This window comes from Suncus etruscus, chromosome 13 (assembly GCF_024139225.1).
Source record: "Suncus etruscus isolate mSunEtr1 chromosome 13, mSunEtr1.pri.cur, whole genome shotgun sequence".
Classification (NCBI taxonomy): Eukaryota; Metazoa; Chordata; class Mammalia; order Eulipotyphla; family Soricidae; genus Suncus; species Suncus etruscus.
The window spans coordinates 28154816-28180685 of NC_064860.1; the positions used below are offsets into that span (position 1 = coordinate 28154816).

Genomic DNA, 25870 nt, shown 5'->3' on the forward strand with positions numbered 1-25870 from the left:
TGGTATAGCTGGATCATATAGGAGCTCAATTTCCAGTTTTTGGAGGAATCTCTATATAGCTTTCCATACAGGTTGGACTAGACGGCATTCCCACCAGCAGTGAAAAATAGTTCCTTTCTCTCCATATCACCGCCAGCACTGCTTGTTTTCCTTCTTTGTGATGTGTACCAATCTCACAGGCATGAGATGGTACCTCATAGTTGTTTTGATTTGCATCTCCCTGATGATTATTTTTAAATCATCATTGTTTGACATAATGTTTGATATTGTTTCCAATCCTCTTATTATATATAAATATTTTGTGTCTCATGTAGTATAGAGAATGTCCCAGATGCTCTAATGAAGAATATGTTCTTGATTTTTTTTTGTTTTTTTTTTGGGGGGGGTCACACCTGGCAGCGCTCAGGGGTTACTCCTGGCTCTGTGCTCAGAAATCGCTTCTGGCAGGCACGGGGGACCATATGGGATGCTGGGATTCGAACCATCTTCCTTTTGCATGCAAGGCAAACGCCTACCTCCATGCTATCTCTCCAGTCCCATCAGGTATGTTTCTTGTAGGCAACATAAAGTTGGGTTCATCTTTTTGATCCATTTCACCACTCTGTGTCTCTTAATTGGTGCATTTAGTCTATTGACATTGAGGGAGATGATTGTCATAGGATTTAATGTCATCTTTGCGTATAAGTTTGGTGTGTCTGTTGGTCTGTCTTGTCTTAAAGTAGACCTTTCAGTTTTTCCTTTAAGACTGGTTTTACATCTGTGAAGTTTCTGAGCTGTTACTTATCCATGAAGCTGTATATCCTTCCTTCAAACCTGAACGTGAATTGGGCTGTGTACAGTATTCTAGGTGAGGCATCCATTTCATTTAGTCTTGTCACAATATCCCACCACTGTCTTCTGGCCTTGAGAGTTTCTTGTGACATGTCTGCTCTAAGTCTTAAGGATGCTTGTTGGAATGTAATTTCCCTTTTTGATCTTGCTGCTTTCAGTATTCTATCTGTGGGATTCATCATTGTAACTAGGATGTGTCTTGAAGTGTCTTTCTTCAGATCTCTTTTAGCTGGTACTCTTCGGGCATACAGGATTTGATGGCATGCAATCTTTAGCTCTGGGGGTTTCTCTATGATGATGATTTTGACTGTTGATTCATCCTGGAGATCTCCTTCCTGGGCCTCTGTGACTCCAATGATTCTTATGTTGTTTCCTTTGAGTTTATGAAAAATTTCTATTTTTATCTGTTCACCTCCTTGAGTACTTTTTTCCATTGTCTGATCATTTGCCTTAAGGTTCTTTTCCAATCTCTTCTGCTATATGGAGTTGTTTTGCACTTGATCTTCCCATTCACTGACTATGTCCTCAGCTGCTGTTACCCTGCTGGAGAGGTTGTCCATTGAGTTTTTCAGTTCAGCTACTGCGTTTTTTATATCTATTATTTCAGTTTGGAGTTTTCTGATTTCTGTCTTTGTGTTCTGTTCAGCTAGAGCTATGTTTTGTTTGATTTCCATGAGGATCTTCCATATTTCTATTCTAAACTCCTTATCTGAGAGGTTAATCAGATGGTTGGTGTTTTTTGGTTCATCAGAGCTATCATCTTCATTCTCTGTGCATGGTGTTTGCCTGTGAGATTTCCCCATTGTCACGCTCGTAGTGTGATTTTTTTCTGCATGTTATGGTGGGGTTCATTATTTAGAAAGAGAGAAACGAAAAGAAACATGGGAAGCCAACAGGTCCCCTCAACTTCTCCCAGTTGTCAATCTCACAGCAGGGTGGACTCCTTCACAGACAATGGAGACACCTCTCTGCCTCACTAATCTAGTTTCTAAGAAAAGCATACTATTTAATTATTCTGACATGTTTTGTTTGTTTTTTTGTTTTGTTTTGGGGCCACACCCATTTGACGCTCAGGGGTTACTCCTGGCTATGCGCTCAGAAATCGCCCTTGGCTTGGGGAGACCATATGGGACGCTGGGGGGGTCGAACTGCGGTCCGTCCTATGCTAGCGCTTGCAAGGTAGACACCTTACCTCCAGCGCCACCTTCCCGGCCCTGACATGATTTTTAATAATTGGTAAAGTGGTTTTATTAGCTTTTAGTCAACTTCATTACAAATATTCATAATTATGGTTTCTAAGATGAAGATAATAATAAGGCATTTAAATAATAATAATAATAATAATAATAATGATAAGGCATTTATTCTATTCTGTGTGAGCTCTACTGATATTTTTACTCATGTTTGAAACTATCTTGATTTTCTCATGTAGGTGTCTCCAAAGCAATTTTGGAAAGTGCTGGAAAAGAAGTGGAAATGCAGTGTTCTCTTCAAGGTATGGCATAATGTTTTTGGGGTCTGAAATCATGAGCAAATGGTTGATTTGGGGATGCTGTGGGGAGATTATGAGAAGAGTTTGGAATGAAGAGACAAAGTATTTGTCTAAAAATTATACATTTTATTAAGAAATTACCATTAGTATTAAAATAAAATAAAAATAAAAAATCAAAGTCAAAGCAAGAAAGTAAACAAGAAATATTCATCAAAGGTAGCATATCAGAAATCTCATTTTTATTAAATGATTGATTTAGCAAACTAGATGCTTCATTTTTTTATTTTTTTATTTTGGGTCACACCTGGTGGCTCTCAGGGGTTACTCCTAGCTTTATGCTCAGAAGTCACTCCTGACAGGCTTAGAGGATCATATAGGATGCTGGGTTTTGAACCAGGTCCATCCTGTGTTGGCCATGTGCAAGGCAAATGCCTTACTGACGTGTTATAGCTCCGGCCCTTAGATGTTTTATTTTTATACAATCAAAGAGTATATCTCAAATTTTACATTTTTGTGTGTTTTCCAGCTCGACAGAGCAATAGTGATTATATTGTTACTGAAGGTGGATTGTTGAAGTGTAAGAATATAGTTCATGTCAATGGTGGAAAAGATGTCAAGAATTCCATTTCCTGTGTTTTGCAAGAATGTGAAAAACGGAATTATTCCTCCATTTGCCTCCCCGCTATAGGAACAGGTATGTAGACTGTATAGCAAGGCTAAATCCCAAAGCACCCACTTTCTCTATGATCTGATGATGTTGACCTTGATAATACAGAGAGAGATCAATTTCTTTATCCCAGATTAGTCTGCATATACATGGTTCAAGTACAAGAGGAAAATAGAAAGAAACTGAAGCATGTAGTGAAATACTAGACTTTATACTAATATTTCTGAGAAGGAAGAGAAGGGGGGGAAAGTTCATCTCTTATTTTTCATCAGTTCCTTTTCCTTTTTACAGGATCTTATTTTGAGTTTTTCTGTTCTTTCTTCTTGAAAGAGAAATCAGTGCATACACATATCTTCAATAGCTGACACTAGAGACATTTTCTGCCTTTTCTCTCATCTCATCAGCAGTAGGCTCTGGGGGTGTACATGTCTTCTCTGTACAGAAGCTTCTCAGCTTCTCAGTTATCAGAACCAATGGTTCTATGAATCACAAAGTCACCTCTCTGCAACATCCTCCTTTTGGTCCACTTATCTCTTTGACTTTCTTGTTTACCTCATGTAATTCTTCACCTGTAAGAATGGGACCTCAGATTTATCATTACTAGTGTTAGTTCTTTTAGTGCGTTCCCTAGAAATATAAATTATATTTATGATGAGACATCTTCTTTGGTCCTGCTTAATGAGCAGGTCCCAGAAGGCAAACCTCTTCATCCCTTCTGATGAGGAATTGATGTGGAATTGAACTCATTAGTGTCAGCATTAGTTTGAGATTATGCAGTCTCAGTATTTGGTTGATAATTCCATTGCTCAGAAAACCAATTCTGGTTAGCTCAGTCTTATTCTGGGCTGCTCAACAATTAACCTTAATAAATGCGACATCCCTTTTTGGATCCTTATAATATCCATGGTGTTTTTACTATAGTTATTTAATCACCATGGTTACAAACATATTTGTTGTTTCAGTCATAAAAAGGACACCCACCTTTACTGGTACAATCTTCCCATCACCAATGACCCCCCTCACACCCCTTCCTCATCCCCTGCCTGTCCTCAAGATAGGCAATCTATTTCTTTCACTCACTACCATTGTCATGATAGTTGTTAGTGTAGTCATTTCTCTAACTGTGCTAACCCATTTTTGTGGTAAACTTCCTATTATGGGCTGGTCCTTCCAAACCTCATTTCTATTATCTCTTATTATTATTACCATACTGTCTTTTATTTTTCTTAAATTCCACAGAGTAAGTTAGACTATTCTGAGTCAATCTCTCACCCTTTGACTCATCTCAAGCATAATAGTTTCCATGTCCATCCACATATAGGCAAATTTCATGACTTTATTTTTCCTGGCAGCTGCATAGTATTTCATTGTATATATGTACCACAATTTTTTAGCCTCTCCTCTGTTGTTGGACATCTGGGTTGGTTCCAGATTCTGCCTGTTGTAAATAGAGTTGCAATGAACATAGGCTTGCAGAGGAAATTTTGTATTATGTTTTTGTATTCCTAGGGTATATACCTAGGAGTGGTATTGCTGGATCATATAGAAATTCAATTTCCAGTTTTTTGAGGAATATCCATATTGTTTTCAGAAAGGCTGGACTATATGACATTCCCGCCAGCAGTGAACAAGAGTTCCTTTATCCCCAATCCCTGTCAACACTGATTCTTCGTGTGTGTGTGTGTGTGTGTGTGTGTGTGTGTGTGTGTGTGTGTGTGTGTATGTGTGTGTGTGTGTGTGTGAGATTTGTGAGATAATCACATTATCCCTTTGGTGTAAGACAGTATCTCATTGTTGTTTTTGATTTGCATCTCCCTGATAAACAGTGATGTGGAGCACTTTTTCATGTGCCTCTGACAATCTGTATTTCTTCTTTGAGGAAGTATCTGTTTATTTCTTATCCTCATTTTATGATGGTCTTAGAAGTTTTTTTTTGTTAAGTTCTGACAGTAACTTGTATGTGTATCTTAGATGTTAGTCCCTTATCTGATGGGTCTTGGGTGAATAGTTTCTCCCATTCTGTGGGTGGCCTTTGTGTCCTAGTCGTTATTTTCTTTGAGATGCAGATGCTTCTAAGTTTAATATAGTTCCATTTGTTTATCTTTGCTTTCACTTGTTTGAACAGTGGTGTTTCCTCTTAAAGATGTCTTTAGTTTCAATGTCATAGAGAGTTAAATCTACATATTCTTCTGTATACTTTATGGTTCTGGGTCTAATCTTGAACTCAGATCAGCCACTTGCAAAGCAAATATTCTATCCACTGTACTATAGCTTTGACCCAATAGCTTCCTTTTTAATGCAGTCTCATTTGTTTGTCTTTATTTACACTTTCATGGTGTTTCTTGAAAATGCTAATAGCATATTTCTATGTTGTTGATGTTGGTGTTTTATTATTTCTCTTCTTCTGATTGTGTTTGGGTTCTTTTGCTGTTGGTTTTCCAGATATTTAAGTTGTCCCTTTAGGTTGTTGATTTTGTCATTTTTTTCTTTCTGAATGTATATCTGTATTGCTATGAATTTCTCCCCTATTACTGCTTTTGTTGTGTCGCATAGATTCTTGCATTTTGTTTTGTCATTGTCAATCATTTTAAGGAATCTTTTTATTTCTTCCTTGATTTTCTCTTTGATCCAGCTGTTGTTGAGCAGCATGTTGTTTAATCTCCAGGTGTTAGATTTTCTCCACATTCTTTTACAGTCAATCTTGATCTCTGTCGTATTGTGGTCTGATAGGGGGCTTGGTATAATTCTTATATTTGGGACTTTATGTAATTTAGACTTATTTTCTAAAACATAGTTTATCCTAGAGAAGGTTCCATGTGCACTTGACAAAAATGTGTATTTAACTTTTTGAGGATAAAAGGCCCTGTATAGGTCCATTAGTCCTAGTTCTTCTAGTTTCTAATTTAGGGCTCTTATGTCTTTGCTAATGTTCTGCCTAGTGGATCTGTCTAGTATCAATAATGGCTTGTTAAAATCTCTCACTACTACCACATTCTTATCCATATGTTTCTCTAGATTTGTGAGCAAAAGCATTAAATATTTTCTGGCTCTACATGTGGTGTATAAATATTGAGTTGTACATAAATATCTAGGAAGTAAATAGCTATGATAGATTGGGTTTATGCCAGGGCTTCTTTTGGTTGTGTGCTCATGGATCACTCCTGTCAGGGCTCCAAGGACCCTATGAAGTACTTGGGATGGAATCTGGATCAGGATCATGCAGTTGCCTTACTCATTGTAGTATCTCTCTAGACTCTTGTCTACACTTTTATCAGTTTCCTCAGTAGACCTGACACCCCACTCCAATGACTCCTGCATATTCTACATATATATTTATCTTTCTCAGAAAAGATCTAGTCCTCTGAACATAAAAGGAGTTATATATCATTACCTGTCACACAGTTTTCTCTGTGATAATTTCTCTCAGTGTCCTATGATTCCCTGCTGGAACATCTCTTTACCTCCATATCACATTCAGTATGTACTAAATGAACCACTAAGCATCTACACTGGAATATGTCTCATGTTTATTGATAATAAATGTATCTGAACATTCTCATTTAAATTTTTTCAATATCATGTTATCACTACATCCTTGGAAAAGATAACAACCTTCTTTCCATCTCCATCCAATATAAATAAATAAATGAAACCTCTGGTTTGATTTTGTGTTGGGGAAAAGACATCTACATTCCAACAATTGTCTCCAAAGCCTAGTTAAAGAGATCTATTCTTACTTTCTATAATATTGGTGGAGAAAGGAAATAGGGAAAATCAAATGGATCCTGAATCTATAATACCAATTAATCAAGGAATTTTTATACTACAATGACTTTTTGCCATTGATATAGAATTGGTTTCATTGATTTTTATGAAATGTTATATGATCTTATCAAGGAAGTAGTCTTAAAAATATACATGGAGTGGCCAGAGCGGTGGTGAAAGCCATACGGCTTTGCCTTGCATGTGCTAACCTATGACGAACTGCAGTTTGATCCCCCGGAATCCCATAAGGTTCCCCAAGCAAGGAGCGATTTCTGAGCGCATAGCCAGGAGTTATCCCTGAGCGTCACTGTGTGTGCTCCAATATATATATTGAGTGGGATAAAAATAGAACATGCTTATGGGGTTGACAAAAATCTCACTGAGTGAAGAAGTTAAAACTTCCTGAAGGCTTGTGTATAACTGTATGCAAAGAATTGTAGATTATTATTATGCTGAGTGAAATAAGTCAGAGAGAGAAAAACGCAGAATGGTCTCACTCATCTATGGGTTTTAAGAAAAATGAAAGACATTCTTGCAATAATAATTTTCAGACACAAAAGAGAAAAGAGCTGGAAGTTCCAGCTCACCTCAGGAAGCTCACCACAAAGAGTGATGAGTTTAGTTAGAGAAATAACTACATTTTGAACTGTCCTAATAATGAGAATGTATGAGGGAAATGGAGAGCCTGTCTAGAGTACAGGCGGGGGTTGGGTGGGGAGGAGGGAGATTTGGGACATTGGTGATGGGAATATTGCACTGGTGATGGGTGGTGTTCTTTACATGACTGAAACCCAAACACAATCATGTATGTAATCAAGGTGTTTAAATAAAGTATAAAAAAAAAAAATAAACCAAGCCAGTCAGGAGAGAGTCATGAAGTCAGTGGCTTCTCCCTCGCAAAGTGTGCTAAAAAAAAAAAAAAAAAAAAAAAAAAGAATTGTAGATTATAAGATAAAGATATAAAAATTAGAGCAACTCTTGGTATTATTCTATTTTATTTATATATAGTCCTTAAACACATTCAGGAGATAAAATGCAAGCAAAAGTCAAGTGATAACACCAAAGAAGAAATATATATTCACAGCTCATAATCTTTCAACTTAGACCAGAAACTTTCGCTCTTTAAAGATATGATAGGAACACTTGTGATACAATGAATATTACCCAAGTTCACCATAAAGGAGAGTATATAAATATCACACAAAGTTTAGGCTATGAGTCTGTGATGTCAGATTATCTTCCTGCCATCTTGGAACAAAACCCATTGCATCTAGGACCTTAGAAGTGTTGCTGATGTTTTGTTAGGAAAAAAACATAAGATGATGAAAGTGTTGAGAAATGGGCATTTGTCTGGAAGATGCCTATTAGTTTTTTCTAGGTGGATTTTTCTTTGCTAAACATTTGTGTATTTATTATTTGGCTCTTCAGGACAAGCCAATCAAGACCCAGTCAAGGTTTCCGACGCTATTATTGATGCTATTGAAAACTTTATCAGAAAGGGATCTGTTCAATCCATGAAGAAAGTTAAAGTTGTTCTGTTCCAACCTCAATTACTAGATGTATTTTATGCCAGCATGAAAAAAAAAGAAGGACCCCAGGTCTCTCCACAATCATCTATATCTCAAGTTGCATGTAAGTTATCATTTGTATGCATGTTTCTAATATTAATTTTACATAATAAGTAGCTGATTGTCCAAAGTATCATGAAAAAATTAAGAAATCTATTAAATGTGTAATCATACAAAACAGAAAAATGTCTAGTAGTAATATAACTCAGGAAATAAAAGACCTATCTATAAATCAAAAAGACATTGATCAAAGAAATAAAAACTGACACAAAGAAAATATATTAGTATCTCCTTAATTTTAATACAAAATTTGTCTACACTATATACATCAGTCTGCAGATTTAATGCAGTTCCTATTAAAAGTTCAATAGAATTTTTCATAAAATGAACAAATAATCCTAAAAGTTGTGTGGAACTATTGAAGACTAAAATAGTCAGATAAAAAGACTTGATAAACAATAATAAGATTTCGAACCCTGGTTTTCCTTAATGTTAAAATTAAACTAACACTGTAAATTAATTTATAAATATGATATTAATTTATATAACACTATAAGATTATATTAACTATTGTATTAACTATCATATTGTATTGTATTAACATAGTTGGTTTTACTAAATAATTTTCAAGTATAATATTGGCATAAATACAGAAACATAGATCAATTTAACCACAAAGAACTCATAAATAAGCCAGCCAAGTATATAAGGTCATTAATTTATTAATTTATAATAAAGTATCTAAGAATATACAGTGGGAACTAAAATTCTCTTCAACATTTTGGCATTGAGAAAACTGAGGAGTCATATGCAAATGAAGGAAATCAAACCCTTTTATACAGACATTCACACACACATACTACCAATTATTTTTTGTTTCAGCATAGAAGACATACATACTTTGTTTATTTGGAGGTCACACCTAACAGTGCTCAGGATTTACTCCTAGCTCTGCATTCAGGGATCATGGGATGCCAGGGATTAAACCACATGCAAGCTAAAAGATTCCTGACCTGCTGTATTATCTCTCCAGCCTCAAGACATGCACTTTAGTACTGCTGCATACTTTCCTTCTAAATTATTTTTGATTGTAACAATACAATTAAGACCAGAAGACACAAAAATTATCAGAATAAAGCATAAGTGATAAGTTTAAAATATTGATTACGGCAGTAAATTTTATATTTGACCTCAAAATCAAAGACAACAGAAGCAGAAACAGCCAAATAGGCCTACATCTAACTAAAGAATTTCTGCCTAGCAAAGAAACTATATTCAGACTGAAAGGTAACCTACAAAATGGCAGAATATATTATAAATCATATATCTTAAAAGCATTAATACCCCAAATAAAGAACTAATACAATGTATTAGTCATCTGATTGAAAACTAAATAGTGAACTTGAATAAATATTTTATAAGATGATATAGAAATGAACATCAGGTACATAAAAGGGTGCTTCATAAGGAGTAAATGTGAACCAAAAACACCATCAAATAGATCTCAAAATAACAAATAGATAAGAGATCACATGTGTTGGTAAGGCTTTGGAGAAAGGATACCTTGTATGCTGTTGGTGGAAGTATAAGTATATAATTTTATAAATTTATAGAAATATAAATGGGTAAAGCTGCTATGAAAAATAGTAAGGAAGTTCCTCCAAAAATTTAAAACAGAAGTATCATGTGATTCTGCAGTTCCACTTGTGTGAATTTATCCCACTGTTAGGATAAAGAATCTATATGTATATTTACATATGCACATATATACATAATCCGAACTGTTACTCATAGATTTTAAAGGGGCTTCTAGTTGTGACTCAATTGTAGAGTCCCTGCCTTGCATGCTGAGGCAAGTTCAATCCCCAGAACTGTTATTTTCATCAAGTACAATTAAATGTGGAAGACTACAAGCAAATATGTGACACTGAACATTGCAATGACAATAAAATGAAGAAGCCAAATTCCTGTCATTTGTGACAATAAAGAAGGGCCTTAAGGGATTGATGCTAATTAAAATAAGTCTAATAGAGGGAAAATACCTTATGATTCCACTTATGTATGCATGGATACACTTACGTATGTAGAGAAAACACTGATGGTTTCTAGAGAAAGCAAATTGGGGACAGATAATATGAATGAACAGCATTTGGAAGCACAAAATAAGTTAAAAATAAGGAAAATTATTTATCTAATCGACTGTTTCTCTTATTTCTTTCCTTCTTTTTTATTTAGCACATTTGGCTTTTGTAAAACAACTTTTTCTGAAAAAGAATTCCTTGGTTTTGGAAAAGAAAACTGAACTGGTCATTTTTCGAGTGTGTGGGGACGATGTAAAACAGGTAGAAAATGCTCTCTCTTGGATAGAGGAGCTGATAATAAAGGAACAGTATTCTTATATCAATGAAGATGAATGTATCAAGGACTTTGATGAAAAGGAAGGTCAGGAATTAAATGCACTGCAGATGAAATTAAATATTGCTATTGTCTTGGACCATAAGAAATCTTGGATAGAGGTTTGTGGAATTAGCAGAGATGTGATGGAGGCTAGAAATAAGATTGAGGAAATGATCAAGAGAGTTAGATTGGACAAAGAACAAGACTCCAGAGCTGATTGTATCCGTGAATTTGTAGAATGGAAATATAATGACAACGGGGTTTATCATCGTTTTGACAAACTAACCAATATGCAATTGGAGGAGGCAAAAAGAGCAAGGAAAAAGACAATTGATGTCAAAATTAAACATCAGACCTACACAGTAGACTTAACCACACAGACTGCCGCAAATGCAAAGGGAGACACATTGCCTATTCAGCGTCTCAAGAAAGCTGAAGGTGAGTTAAACTTTCATGTTTATTGTTCTATTACTGTAAAACTTTTTTTGAATATACCAAAGCTGTTCCAAGTAAATAGAATTTATGTAATTTTCATGGAATAAAGTTAAAAATTTTATCTGAACTGCCCCTCCTGTGCTTCAAATGGAGCTCATTGACCTGCAATGCAACTCTGATCTCAAAGCCAAGTTCAGGAAGATTAGTGGAAAAGCAGACATGCATGGGCAATTTTTGAGAGAATTGCCCCCCAGCTTCCCTGAGCTTTCCCGAATGTTCAAGTGCACCATGCGCCTTTTTGGGAGCACATATTTGTGTGAAAAGTTATTCTCCACATTGAACTTCAATAAGTCAAAATACAGGTCTAGACTTAATGATGATCATCTTCAAGCCATACTGAGGGTCTCAACTGGTTCCTCTCTAAAGCCAAATGTGGTTCAGATTTGTGAGAAGAAGCGCTGTCAAGTCTCTGGCAGCAAGGAATAGGCAAAAGATGCCGTGTTCAGAAGAACTGTTCATGATCTTCACTCAATGTTCTATTCATGTTCAGAAGAAATAATTAAAACTGTTAATAATGAAAAAAATTTTTATTTGAACTTCATAAACCCCTATAACAGTTGCTAAAGTAAGGTATTTGCGTGTACTAGCCAAGAATAACCATTATAATGCAGTAACAACCAGATTATGCATTTGTTCCCATCCCTCCAGTTTTCCAGTTTCTCAGAGTCAGTTCTGTTGCAAAAAAAAAAAAAAAATCAAAAAAATAAGTGACCATTTCACTTAGAGGGAAAGCCACAGGTTTCCAAAAAAGTAGCCTCAGATTTTCTAAAACAGAGGGAGAAGGCAGTGTGGCCAGTTGTTGAATTTAGCAAAAGAACAGACAAAGCTGCCATCACCACCTGCCACAAAGGAAAACTCATCACCCATCTGTTAATGCACTATGAAAAAGAATGAAAGAATAGATGTAGATGATCTAGTGACTGGTAGTGAGGAGTTCTGGCAAAATTTTACAAAGGAATAGCTTAAGAATTATGCCTAGATTATGTCTAGCAAATGTGAGGCACTGGGCTCAATTCCAAAGAACCAAAATCCTCTCTATGCATTACTGAATACTGATCTCATGACCCCCACAATGTCAGAAAAAATTCACATTTAAGTAGTGGCTATTAAATAACATTTGAAAAGAAGACCGTAGTGCGGTGCTAGCCTAGGACAGACCGCAGTTCGATCCCTTGGAGACCCATATGGTCCCCCAAGCTAGGGGGATTTCTGAGCACATAGCCAGGAGTAGCCCCTGAATGTCATCAGGTATGACACCAAAAAACAATAAAAAAAATTGTAAAGAAGGGGAACAGATTGGTAGCACAGTGGTAGGGCGTTTGCCTTGCATCTGGCTAACAGAGGGTAGACTCAGGTTCCACCCCAACATCCCATGTGGTCCCCTGAATCAAGAGAAATTTCTGAGCACAGATCCAGGAGTAACTCCTGAGCACAGCCCTGTGTGACCCCCCCCCCAAAAAAAAAACACAAAAAATTGTAATGAACTTATTTTGCAGGCTATTAAATACCTGATTATGTACTAGCAATATATACACTGAATTATCCAACATCACTGGTCCTCAAATATGAGCACTATCAAAACTTATCAAAATGCAAATACAAGGGGCTAAAGTGATAGTACAGTGGGCAGGGTGCCTCCCTTGCATGCAACTGACCTAGGTTCTATTCTCAGCATACCATATACCTCAAGCACCTGAATACAAAGCTAGCAGTAACTCCTGAACATTGCTGGATATGGGCCAGAAACCAAAATAAATGAATAGATACCTTAAACAAAAACAAATTAAATTTCATGCAAGTACAGAGACAGAGAGATCTTCACTGGGCTAGAGTACATTTTTTGCATGCAGGAGGTCCCAAGTTAAATCCCCCAGCACTGTATGGTCCCAGTATACTGCTGGGACTGATCTCTAAACACTGGGATTAGTACCATTAGTACTTATTAAGTAGTAGTACCAAGTGTGGGTTCCAGAATAAACAAGTAAAATGCAGGTACAGAGGTTCTACTTCTCAGAGATCTTTATCCAGTAGATCTGTTGTGCCAAACAAGCATTAAGTTTGGCTCTGATTTAGGTTTTCTGTGATCCACACTTGAAAAATATCTTCCTAGAATTATAATAAAATTAAAGACATTCACTAAGAATTTGTAAACCAAAAGTACAGTGATACTCAATGTAACAAATTTCACCAGGAGTTTGGATTGTAGATTAGTCTTCTCAGGGTCAATTACTATAATGTCTGTTTTACAGTTGAAATTCCTTCACACTGGATTGATATGAATAAAAAGAATGTCTGCATTGTTAACCTACCATCTAGTCACCCAGAATACATATATGTGGCAAACCAGTTTAATAAGACTTGCTCAACCTTCATCATAGAGAAGGTAAGTCTTCTGCTAATGTGGAGTTTCTTAGTGGTAAAGGTGGCATCGTATTTTTTCACTCAGTTCCAATCATATTTTACATAGAATTAAAATATCTTTTATTTATTTATAGTTTATATATTTATTTTTATATTAATTATAATTTGTTTCACATGATAAAACTAATCACTATAATGATGATGCTTTGTAAAAAGATAGGCAATAAGATAAGGATATAACTATAACCACAATCCTATTACTCAATCACTGTCAACAGTTTGGTGTATTTTTCTCCAATTAATATATATTGACTGGCAAAACTGAAACCATTCACGGAACTAGATAAAACCTTATATACTGTTCTTGAAATTTTGTATATGTAATTAACACTAAAAATCGCTCATAATCTCCAGAAAAATAACTTTAAGATTCATTTCTTTTCATTAAAAGATATATTATTATTCATCAATTATTACTCATAAGTTTTCATAGGACATCTGCATTTGCTCTATGTGTGTCATAAAATTTTCATTCATATTTTTGTCAGGTCTTTTAGCTATTTCTATAGGTAATATTTTTAGATATCTAATTATTAAAAAAGAGCATCTTATAAATTTAAGTATCTATTTCTAACATGTAGTCTATATAAAGATTCACATTTCATTTTATTGTCATTATTTTATTTATAAAATTGTGATTGGTCTTAACATTGGCCACCATTGATTCATTTAATAAACACTTCATAAAAAGCTTTCACTCCAGGCATCAAGTTCTAGCACTATGACATTATCATAATGATGCCTCTAACTATTTTTCTTGTAGCATCCCTGCCTTGCACGGACACCACAATTGTGAATTACTTTCTCGGAGGGAGTGTGGGTTTAAAACATAAAGACAAAGAACACAGGAGACACAGAGACAAAGTAAATGGGAAACCAGTAAGGGCCATCTAGCTTCCGTTTGTTGTGAAGGGGCAAATCATTATATATCATAACTGGTGGGAAAACAAAGAAATGTGTAGAGTAAGCACTTTGAGCAACTTCTCAAGGCCTTTGGTTACACAGATACTAGCATAAATTTATCCCCCCAAAACTCCCCAAGTGGTCCCCTAACATAACGCCCCCTAGCACCTGGCCACATAGACAACAAAAATTGCTTCTCCCAACCCACAGGTTGTGTCCAAAATATGGTCCTGTCAAGTCCTGTCAAGTATATATGTTTTCTCCCAAGGTTACTGGAGTCAGTGTTTCCTTTGGCTTGTCACAATGCCTCATTTATTGATAACTTTTTAGATTGACCTTAAGAAAGACAGGCTGCGTCCTTGTTCAGGCATCTTGAGAGAGACTGTTAGAAACAGGCCTCAGCTCCCCCACATTCTCACACCTCTTTCTTGCTTTATTCATCATATTTATCAGAGTCTGTGAGTTATTTTTTTAATACATGCTTCAGTTTGGGGCCATACCCTGTAGTACCCAGTACAAGGATTAGACCTGGATCTTCCATGTATGAAGTAGGTACTCCAACCATCTCTCTCTCTCTCTCTCTCTCTCTCTCTCTCTCTCTCTCTCTCTCTCTCTCTCTCTCTCTCTGAGTTAATTTTGTGTTTATCCAGTTCACTAACTTTGGTAATTTATACAAAATTAACTCTCAGAAAATAAATTAACAGAAACTTACTCTAATACAAATATAGATGGCCGGGGCCGGAGAGAGAGCACAGCGGTAAGGCGCTTGCCTTAGACGCAGAAGGGTGGTGGTTCGAATTCCAGCATCCCATATGGTCCCCCGAGCCTGCCAGGGAAGCGATTTCTGAGCATAGAGCCAGGAGTAATACCTGAAAGCTACCAGGTGTGACCCAGAAACCAAAAACCAATAGATATAGATATAGATATAGATATCTCTATAGATAGATAGATAGATAGATAGATAGATAGATAGATAGATAGATAGATAGATAGATAGATAGATAGATAGATAGATAGAGATATGACCAAAAGGCACGTGGAAAACTTTCACATAACTAATCATTAGGGAGATGCAAATCAAAACAGCATTGATGGACTGGAGTGATAGCACAGCAGTAGGGCGTTTGCCTTGCACTCGGTTGACCCAGGAGGGACCTTGATTCAATCCCAGGAGTCCCATATGGTCTCCCAAGGCAGGAGCAAGTAACCTCCAAGCGTCACCAAATATGGCCCCAAAACAAACAGAAAAACAAATAAAACTGCAATGAGTCTCACATCACAGAGACTGATACACAACAAAAGGAAGAACGTCAGAGTTGGTGCTGATTTGGGGAGAAAAAGAGACATACTATAACAATCCAATTTGCATAGTTTCTTTCTTATAAAACAACTCTCAAATCTTTTGCACATTCCTTTCGTATCTCCATTCATTTCTTGGATACAACACACTACTTTCTCTGACCTTCTCTTCTCTTTTTATCCTCTGCCCTGTGCCCCCCACCCCCATCCTGGCTGCCACCAACACCACATGCACTTAGCTCAGAGCGGCCATTCTTAGCTCTGTGCTCCAGCTTTTTATTTTTTAATTTTTTAATTTATTTTTATTTATTTATTTATTTTTTGCCTCTTTTCATATCCTCCTCCTTCCTGGAAAGGTCAGCTTCTGAAATCAGCGACCTCGAAATTCCTTCCACCCCCAGTTAATTTGGAAACAAACTAGACGATCTTATATCTTAGCAGGACAAAATTGTCCTTTAGCGTACTTATTAAAGACTTTAACTCAGTTCTATAGATTTCCCATCTTTTGGATATCCACAATCAATATCATTACATTTGGAAAAACACTAAGATTACCATGAACCACAGAAAGCTACCTTGACCCCCTAGCTCAAAGCCATTTTATATCTCAAAATCACAAAGCCAAGATAAGTGTCTAGGGGCATCATATGCCTGCTGGTTTCCCTTATTGGGAGATCCTGTTCATGAAATTTGTTGCCAGCCAGCCTAGGAGTCTGTTATAATAATTTTTTCTTCAACTGTATATACCTCATACAATAGCTGATTTGTTATGATGGCTGTACTGTAGCTATACTTGGTTATATGATCAACTTAATCTTAAACTTAACCTCTTCAAGTAAGGGCATTTCTTAATAAACAAAAACCTAGGACTAGAATGTCCATATTACCCAGCAATTCCACTCCTGGAAATATACACTAAAAGTCCAAAAACACAATGCAGAAAAAAACAACTGTACACCTATGTTCATTGCATGACTATTCACAATGGCTAAACTGGAAACAACCCGACTGCCCAAGAAGAAATGACTGTACAAAAAAGCAATGATTACATATACACAAGAGAATACCTTGTAGCCAATGATGAAGTCAAAATTTTCTGATTCATTAATAGATCTGGAGTGTATTATACTGAGTGAAATGAACCCGAGGGAGAGATACAGACACAGATGATCTCACTCATTTGTAACATATAATGAAATACAGTAAGTGAAAAAATAATGTCTAAAGACAGTAGAAACTAAGAAAGCAGATCCTTAGTAGGAAGCTTGCTACTGTGGACGAAGGGGGTATAGGTCAGGGAAGGGACCTCTATGAATATAATAGAGGAAAGTGGTCGCTTTGAACAGAGACTGTTCTGAAAGGCGATAAAGTGAGATGCATGATATACTATCACAGAATTGTAACAGAATTCTAAACCATATGATCAAAAGGGAAAGAGAAAGAGCCTGTCAGAGGCAGGCAGAGGGTGTGTGTGGATGTGGTAACTATGAACATTATGGAGGGAAGAGAACACTGGTAAAGAGATTGGTGCTCCAACATTGTACCCCTGAAACTCAATCATAAATAACTTTGTAACTCACAGAGATTTAATAAATTAATTTTGAAACCTGCATTTGGCCATGATATCTTTTTTGTGTTTTCTTATTTGTGTAATGCTCTTGCATTATGACAATTATTTTTAAAACATTGAATTTTTAAGTTTGTGGATATCATTGAATGTCTTGAGTTCTGGTTCTGTAATTCCTAGGTGTTTACTCCAAGTCAATTTTCTGATAGATACGAAAATTGTCTGGTTATGTTTGAGTCCTGCAATTCACACAGTCCTGGTGGTCCATTTCTAGAGTCTGGCTAATGCATAGCCATTTGGGTCTCAACCAGATTCTTTCCTTCAAGATTCATACCCCATTCTTTCAACTGGACTAGAGGGAAAAAATCGTTCATTAAAGTCCTTATTTATAAAGCACTGACTTCTGCCAGTGAGTAGATAAACCAGTATCTCAGCAGGAAAATAAAAAGAATAATAAAACAACAACATAGATAGTATCAGGAACAGTTATCAGGGTGAAAGTAAAGAGCAAGGCCTGGAATACCTTGGTGGACTGAGTTCAAATTAGATTAATATAACATCATAAATGATTTTTTTGTTCTCTGTGTTACAGAGTAAATAAAGGTTCTAAAAGTTAAATTAATATTTTCTTAGGATATTTTTGTGAACGCTATCTAAAAATATTTCTAAATTACAGAAAGTTACCTTGAATTTGCTCTTGTTGTATCCTTTGGGACAGCACACCTGGCTATGCTCAGGCTATGTTCAGGTTACTCCTGGAGGAATTTGAAAGACTAATTATGGTGCTAGGAATCAAACCTGGGTCAATCACGTGCAAGCACCTTAAACCTGTGGCTACCTCCAGCCCATTTCTCACTATAATTTTTATTTATAAAATATGGTGTTTGGGCTTTAGTATATCTTATAAGTGTTCTTGCAACTACTAAAGTATCTTTCTTGGATGATTTGCAGATTGAGAGGATCCAGAATCTAGATCTCTGGAATAGCTACCAGACAAAGAAAAATATCATGGATGTCAAGAATAGCAATATAATAAATGAGAAGCAACTCTTCCATGGAACAGATGCAGACTCAGTGCCTCTTGTAAACATAAATGGCTTTAACAGAAGTTATGCTGGAAAGAATGGTAAGGAGGGGCCGGGCGGTGGCGCTGGAGGTAAGGTGCCCGCCTTGCCTGCGCTAGCCTAGGATGGACTGCGGTTCGATCCCCCAGCGTCCCATATGGTCCCCCAAGAAGCCAGGAGCAACTTCTGAGCGCATAGCCAGGAGTAACCCCTGAGCGTCACAGGGTGTGGCCCAAAAAACAAAAACAACAACAAGAATGGTAAGGAAGCAGGTCAGCTGTCTGTTTAAATGAGGGATCAGTCATGAGAACCAACACTAGATAGGATTGTATCAAAGTATCTAATAACTGATGATTATCAATCTGATGAAATGGTAGCTGATGAAAGTTTGATTGCAGCCAATTTTTCAGTGTAAGATTGACTATGTTTAATCCCAATGATATCGATCAATAATTCCAAATGTAAATATTTATTAAAAGACAAAGAGTGAACATATGGATTTAAAAAAATAAGCAGGATCCTGAACTGGAGAGACAGTGTAGTGTTAAGGTGCTTGCCTTGCCCAAGGCCAACTCTGGTTTGATCCATGGTATCATTTATAATACTCCAACCACCACCAGGAGTGATTTCTGAGCACAGAAACACAAGTAAGTCATGAGTACCTCCAGTTGTGTCCCCCCAAAAGATAAAGCAGTATCAATCTTTATTAATCATACAAGAGATTGGCTTCACATCTGAAGACAAAGAGACTTGTAGTGAAAGGCTAGAGCAAGATATTTCAAGTCAATAATGAATATTAAAAAGGAAGAATCGGCTATTCTCATATGTCATAAAATGGATTTTGTTTTGTTGTTTATTGGTGGGTCACATCTACTGGTACTCAGATCTTACTCATGGCTCTGTGCTTAGGAATCACACCTGGCAGGTCTCTGGGTACCATATGTGATACAGGGGATCAAACCCAGGTCTGCTACTTGAAAGACAAGCACCCTGCCTGCTGTACTATCACTATGGCTCCTAATATAGATTTTTAGTTAGAAAAAGGGTCTAAAGGAAGATGATGAATACTGTAAAATAACCAAGGGAGAATTTTGCTTATAAAATATATTAATATATTAATTGCTATATTTGTGCATATTAGTATATATGCAACCAACACAGAAGCATCTAGATATTCAAATAATAATTAACAATCCAAAGGAAGATGTTGGCAAAAGCAATCAGTAGAGATATCAATATATCACTTACATTAATGGTAAAATCATCTAATAATGTAACATAATGGACTTGAGTGAAATAACTGACCAGAGGAATTTAGCAGGTTTATATAGAAATTTCCCCTAAATTAATACATATTTTTCAAGTGTACCAGAAATATTTTCTCAAGGATATATTTCTTTTAAACACAAAATTTCCCAGTAAATATGTAAATATTGAAATTATATCAAGCATCTTTTCTGATAAAATATTATTAAAATGAGAAATCAACCATAAAAGTAAAACTGGAAGTAACCTGTAACACACTTTGATTTAACAAAGCATGATTAATTGCTGGGTAAATTTAAAAATGACTAATTATTGGTTCAATTAAAAAATCAAACCTTTAAAAATTAAGACCAACAAAAATGAAGAGACAATCTCTGAGATACAATGTAGTGCAGCAAGAGTATATTAAGAGAGAAGTTCATAGTGATAAAGTATTACATCAATAAACAGTCCTACATAAAAAGTCTGACTTTACATGAAGAAACTAGAATAATAACATATAAAAGTCGTAGAAAGGAGACAATAGTAACAACTAGGCAACAAATAAATTAAAATATCTTACAACATTCAACAAAGTCAAGACAATGCAGAAATCCCTGTCCAGTAAGCAGGTCATCGTTGTTGTTTAAGTCTTCTCAGTGTTAAGGGAAGACTCTTTTGAGTAGATCGATGTGAGAGCAGCAGTAGGGTCTTCCCTGGTATAGGATTGCTTCCAGGTGATGTCATAGACAACTTTGGATGTTTCATAGATGGCTTCTCTGTTTCAAGGGTGAATAGAGAATGCCCATTCTTCTGAGGCCTGTGCCAGGTCATCATGTCAATGTTCAGGGTGTAAAGTCCCATTGCACTACAATATTTGTGTGTTCCTATCTCTATTAGATTAGAACTTATTTGTATGTATAGTATTTTCATTTTAATGTGCCCATGCAAACAAGTAATAATGCCACATGTCGTTATCAGCACATAAGGGTGCCGCAAGAACAAGTCCAACAATCCCCGTGACTTGGTTCACACCTAAGCATTAAACTGAGGGACTCTTTCTTTGAGCAGTTCACAAAGAGAAGAAAAGATAAAAAGTAGGGAAAATAAACAATCTAACTTAAGACAGTGGACACAATTGTCACCGTTTAAGTGGATATTCAATAATAGTTATAGCGGTTGAGGGAATATATCTACAATATTCGATGGAGATATGCAAGTCCCTCCCCTTTTTTATTTCTAATACGAGTTATCAAGTTTCTCTCTCTTTCCTTGTTAGTTTTGCTAATGGTTTATCAATCTTGTCTATTTTTTCAAAGAACCAGCTTCTGCTTTCGTTGATCGTTCGAATTGTTTTTTGGGTTTCCACTAAGTTGATTTCTGCTCTCAGCTTTATTTCCTTCTGTCTCCCTATTTTTTGGTCCTTTTGTTGAGAACTTTCTAATTCTATGAGCTGCATCATAAAGCTATTCAGGTAGGCCCCTTATTCCTTCCTGATGTGTGCTTGCAAAGCTATAAATTTTCCTCTCAAGACCACTTTTGCTGGGGCCGGGAAGGTGACTGGTAAGGTGTCTGCTTTGCAAGCGCTAGCGTAGGACGGACCACGGTTCGATCCCCCGGTGTCTCATATGGTCCCCCCAAGCCAGGAGCGATTTCTGAGCGTATAGCCAGGAGTAATCCCTGAGCGTCAAATGGGTGTGGCCCAAAAACAAACAAACAAAAAAAAGACCCCTTTTGTTGTGTCCCAAAGGTTCTGATAGTTTGTGTATTTATTATCATTTGTTTCCAGGAAGGTTTTGATTTCCTCTTTGATTTCATCTTGGACCCACTGGTTATTCAGTATGAGGCTGTTTAACTTCCAGGTGTTAAAGTTTTTCTTCTGTGTTCCTTTGGAATTCACAGATAATTTCAGAGTCTTGTGGTCAGTGAAGGTAGCCTGCAAAATTTCTTTTTTGTTGTTGTTGTTGTTGTTGTTTTGGTTTTTGGTTTTTGGGCCACACCCGGCAGTGCTCAGGGGTGACTCCTGGCTGTCTGCTCAGAAATAGCTCCTGGCAGGCACGGGGACCATATGGGACACCGGGATTCGAACCAACCACCTTTGGTCCTGGATCAGCTGCTTGCAAGGCAAATGCCCGCCACTGTGCTATCTCTCCGGGCCCATCCTGCAAAATTTCTATCCTCTTGATATTATGGAGGTATGTTTTATGTGCCAGCATGTAGTCTATCCTGGAGAATGTCCCATGTACATTGGAGAAAAATGTGTACCATGTTTCTGGGGGTGGAGTGTCCTATATATATCTACTAGGCCTCTTACTTCCATTTCTTTTGTCAGGTCTAGTATATTCTTATTGGGTTTCAGTCTGGTTGACCTATCCAGTGTTGACAAAGCCGTGTTGAGGTCCCCCCCAATTATTGTGTTGTCATTGATATTTTTTCAGACTTGTCAACAATTGTATTAAATATTTTGCTAGCCCCTCATTCGGTGCTGATATGTTTAGGAGAGTGATTTCTTCCTGCCATATATATCCCTTGATTAATACAAAATGTCCATTTTTGTCCCTTACAACTTTCCTGAGTATAAAGTTTGCATCATCTGATATTAGTATGGCCACTCCAGCTTTTTTATGGGTGTTGTTTGCTTGGATAATTTTCCTCCAGCCTTTGATTTTGAGTCTATGTTTGTTCTGACTATTTAGGTGTGTTTCTTGTAGGCAGCAGAAGATTGGGTTGATTTTTTTGATTCATTTAGCCACTCTGTGTCTCTTAACTGGTGCATTTAGTCCATTGACATTGAGAGAAAGAATTGTCCTGGGAGTTAGTGCCATCTTTATATTGAAGTTTGGTTGGTCTTGTCTTAAAGTAGGTCTTTCAGTTTTTCTTTTAAGACTGGTTTTGAGTCTGTAAAGTTTATGATCTGTTGTTTGTCTGTGAAACCATGTATTCTTTCTTCAAACTTGAAAGTGAGTTTTGCTGGATGCAGTATTCTAGGTGAAACATTTATTTCATTGAGTTTTGGCACTATGTCCCACTACTGCCTTCTGGCCTTGAGTGTTTCTGGTGACAGGTCTGCAGTAAATCTCAAGGATGTTCCCTTGAATGTAATTTCCCTTTTTGATCTTGCTGCTTTCAGAATTCTGTCTCTATCTGGGGGATTCGTCATTGTGACTAGGATGTGTCTTGGGGTGTTTTTTCTAGGGTCTCTTAGTACTCTTCAGGCATGCAGGATTTGATCGCATGTATTCTTTAGCTCAGGTAGTTTCTCTTTAATGATGTTCTTGACCGTTGATTCTTCCTGGAGATTTTCTTCCTGGGTCTCTGGGACTTCAATGATTCTTAAGTTGTTTCTGTTGAGCTTTTCATCGACTTCTATTTTCATCTGTTCACATTCTTTGACTAATTTCTCCATTGTCTGTTCATTTGCTTTAAGGTTTTTCCCAATCTCTTCCCTTGTATGGAGTTGTTATGTATCTCATCTTCCAGAGCACTAATTCTATCCTCACCTTCTGTTACCCTAACGGAGAGGTTATCCATTTTGTCATTCAATTCATTTACTAAAAATTTTATACTGTTATTTGACCTATTTCAATTAGAAGTTTTCTGATTTCTATCTTCATATTTTCTTGCTTTTTATTAATGTTCTCTTCGACTCCATCCATGGTTTCTTTGAGTTCTGTGAGCATCTTCCATATTATTTCTCTAAACTTGTTATCTGAGAGACTGACTAGTTGGTTGGCCATTTTCCGGTCATCAGAGTTGCCATCTTCATTCTCTATGCCTGATGCTGGCCTGCATTGTATCCACATTGTCACACTTGTATTGTGGGTTTTTCTATGTGCTGTGGTGGTATTCATTGGCTAAATGATGTGCGCTGCCACGCTCTTCTGGCTCCACCCTTTCTGGGTGGGTCGACTGGCCTCCAAGGAAGGGGAACCCTTTGTGGATGAAGCCACACACAGGATCAAATCTTAGGTCCACGCATGCAGCGGAGAAAACAGTCCAGAGAGAAATGCTGGGCTTCAGAGATCCAGTACAGTTCCTAGTGTGATTTTTTTCCTTCGTGTGTTAATGGCATTCTTTCATTCGAAAGAGCACACAGCCACAAAGTAAAGTGGAGACCCCAAGGATAGCATTTTTGCTGGGCCCTTTTTGGCCCACTCCTGAGAGACACAGGAGACAGGACAGTAGAAAAACATGCACAGGCAACACTCACAGTTTTTCACAGTCAGGAACCACTGGGCAAGCATAGATTTTCCCAGCCTGACATCACAATCAGGGGACCTGCCTTTCTGCAAATTACTGCTGATAGCTGCTTTTCACTTTTAGATGCACTTCCTTAGCATTCTGGCCCAGCCTGAATGAGCCTCTGGGAGAGGAATTTTGCTGGGCCCTTTTCAGCCCACTCCGAAGTGGTTCAGGAGACAGGACAGTAGAAAAACACTCACAGACAGCATTCACAGTTTCTCACAGTCGGGAACCATTGGTCAGGCGTAGATTTTTCCATCCTGACCAATAATTTTTACTAATTTTTTTTTTTTTTTGGTTTTCGGTTTTTGGCCCACACTTGGTGACACTCAAGAGCTACTCCTGTTATGCGCTGAGAAATTGCCCCTGGCTTGTGGGATCATATGGGATGCCAGGGATTGAGCCACAGTCCATCCTAAGTTAGCGCATGTAATGCAAATGCCCTACCTCCTGCACCACCACTCCAACCCCACATTTTACTAATTTTATGTTAGTAATAAAAAATAGTTTTTTCTTATGAAAAGGAAGCTATAGGCTGATATCTTTAATGAAAATAGAGATCCTCAATAAAATCTTTAAAGATTAAGTTAAGCAATAAATTAAGGAACTCACTCTTCATAACCTAATGAGATTCATTCTAAGGATGCAAGGATAGTTCAATATATGTAAACAATCAATGTAATATACCACATCAACAAAAGATTCAAAATCATATGCTCACATAAGTAGATATTTATAAAACATTTGATGAGATTCAACCCATTTATGATTTTTTAAAAAAAACTCAAATAATTGATAATAGAAGTAATACTTTCACTAAATAAAGGCTGCATGTGATAAACCCACAATGAATATCCTATTCACTGACAAATCTCTATATTCTATTCACTGAAAGATTTCCTTTAAAATAAAAACCAGGGGCCAGAGAGATAGTACAGCTGTAGGGTGTTAGCCTTGTATGTGGCCAACCTGTGAAGGACCCTGTTCAATTCTCGGCATCTATATGGTCCCCAAACCTGCCAGGGATGATATCTAAGTGCAGAGCTAGGAGCAACCCCTGAGCACTGCTGGGTGTGGCCCAACAATCAAGCAATCAATGAATCAATAAATAAAGTTTTTTTAAAAAAATTAAATGAAGACAAAAACAAAGATGTCACAGAGATGTTACTCAGTATAAAAAATCCTAGTGAGAGAAATTGGGGAAGAAAAGGTGTAGAAGAACATAATTAAAATCGCTGTTTACCTAAATCAATTTATACCACCAATGTATCCCTATAATGGAAATAGAACATACAATTCTAAAATTTATATGCAAGCACAAAAGGCATTTTGTAGCCAACACATTTCTGTGAAACTAAGCAAGTTCAGTCTCTGACTTCTAGCTGCTATCAGACCAATAATTTTTCAAAAAGGTAGTATTGAAGGAAAGCAGACACGAATATCAAGTAAATATATTTTAGAGTCCAAAATAAACATATATTTGTGGATTATTCAGTTATTTCAGTAACTAGGATAATTTAATAAAGTAAACCTCCCCCCAAAATGTGCCGGTTACCCAGAGAAACCACATGCAACAAAATAAAATCAGATAATTATCTAATACCTTCTATAAAAAAAATGAACTCAGTATTGATTAAAAACTTGAATATAAGGTTTTCTTTCATAAAATATAGTTGAAAGTATAAGTGATACATTCATGCAGAGATGTCTTTGAGGACTTGACTATAATAGCAAAGGAAAGAAAAGCAAAAGATTAATATAAGGGACTGCATCAAGCTAATAAGCTTTTGTATAGTAAAAGAAAACACTGGAGATAAAATAAAAGAATGATATACTGACTTGGAGAGAACTTTTTCACATTGGATATTAATTTAGTGGTCACTGCCTAAAATATTTCTCGAACTTGTAAATTCA

At 36.7% G+C, this 25870-nt stretch overlaps 2 protein-coding genes across 2 annotated transcripts in view; both read left to right on the forward strand.

The window, feature by feature from the left end:
- The window catches only part of FAM162A (family with sequence similarity 162 member A), a 497431-nt gene that overhangs the window by 333709 nt on the left and 137852 nt on the right, over positions 1-25870 (forward strand). The window lies entirely within an intron of this gene.
- Positions 1-25870, forward strand: part of LOC126026167 (protein mono-ADP-ribosyltransferase PARP14-like) — a 62253-nt gene that overhangs the window by 34884 nt on the left and 1499 nt on the right. Inside the window, exons 12-17 of the mRNA XM_049785866.1 lie at positions 2264-2326; positions 2850-3017; positions 8184-8387; positions 10559-11158; positions 13465-13598; positions 18357-18531. Coding sequence (XP_049641823.1) covers positions 2264-2326; positions 2850-3017; positions 8184-8387; positions 10559-11158; positions 13465-13598; positions 18357-18531 — 1344 coding nt within the window. The remainder of the gene's footprint in view (positions 1-2263; positions 2327-2849; positions 3018-8183; positions 8388-10558; positions 11159-13464; positions 13599-18356; positions 18532-25870) is intronic.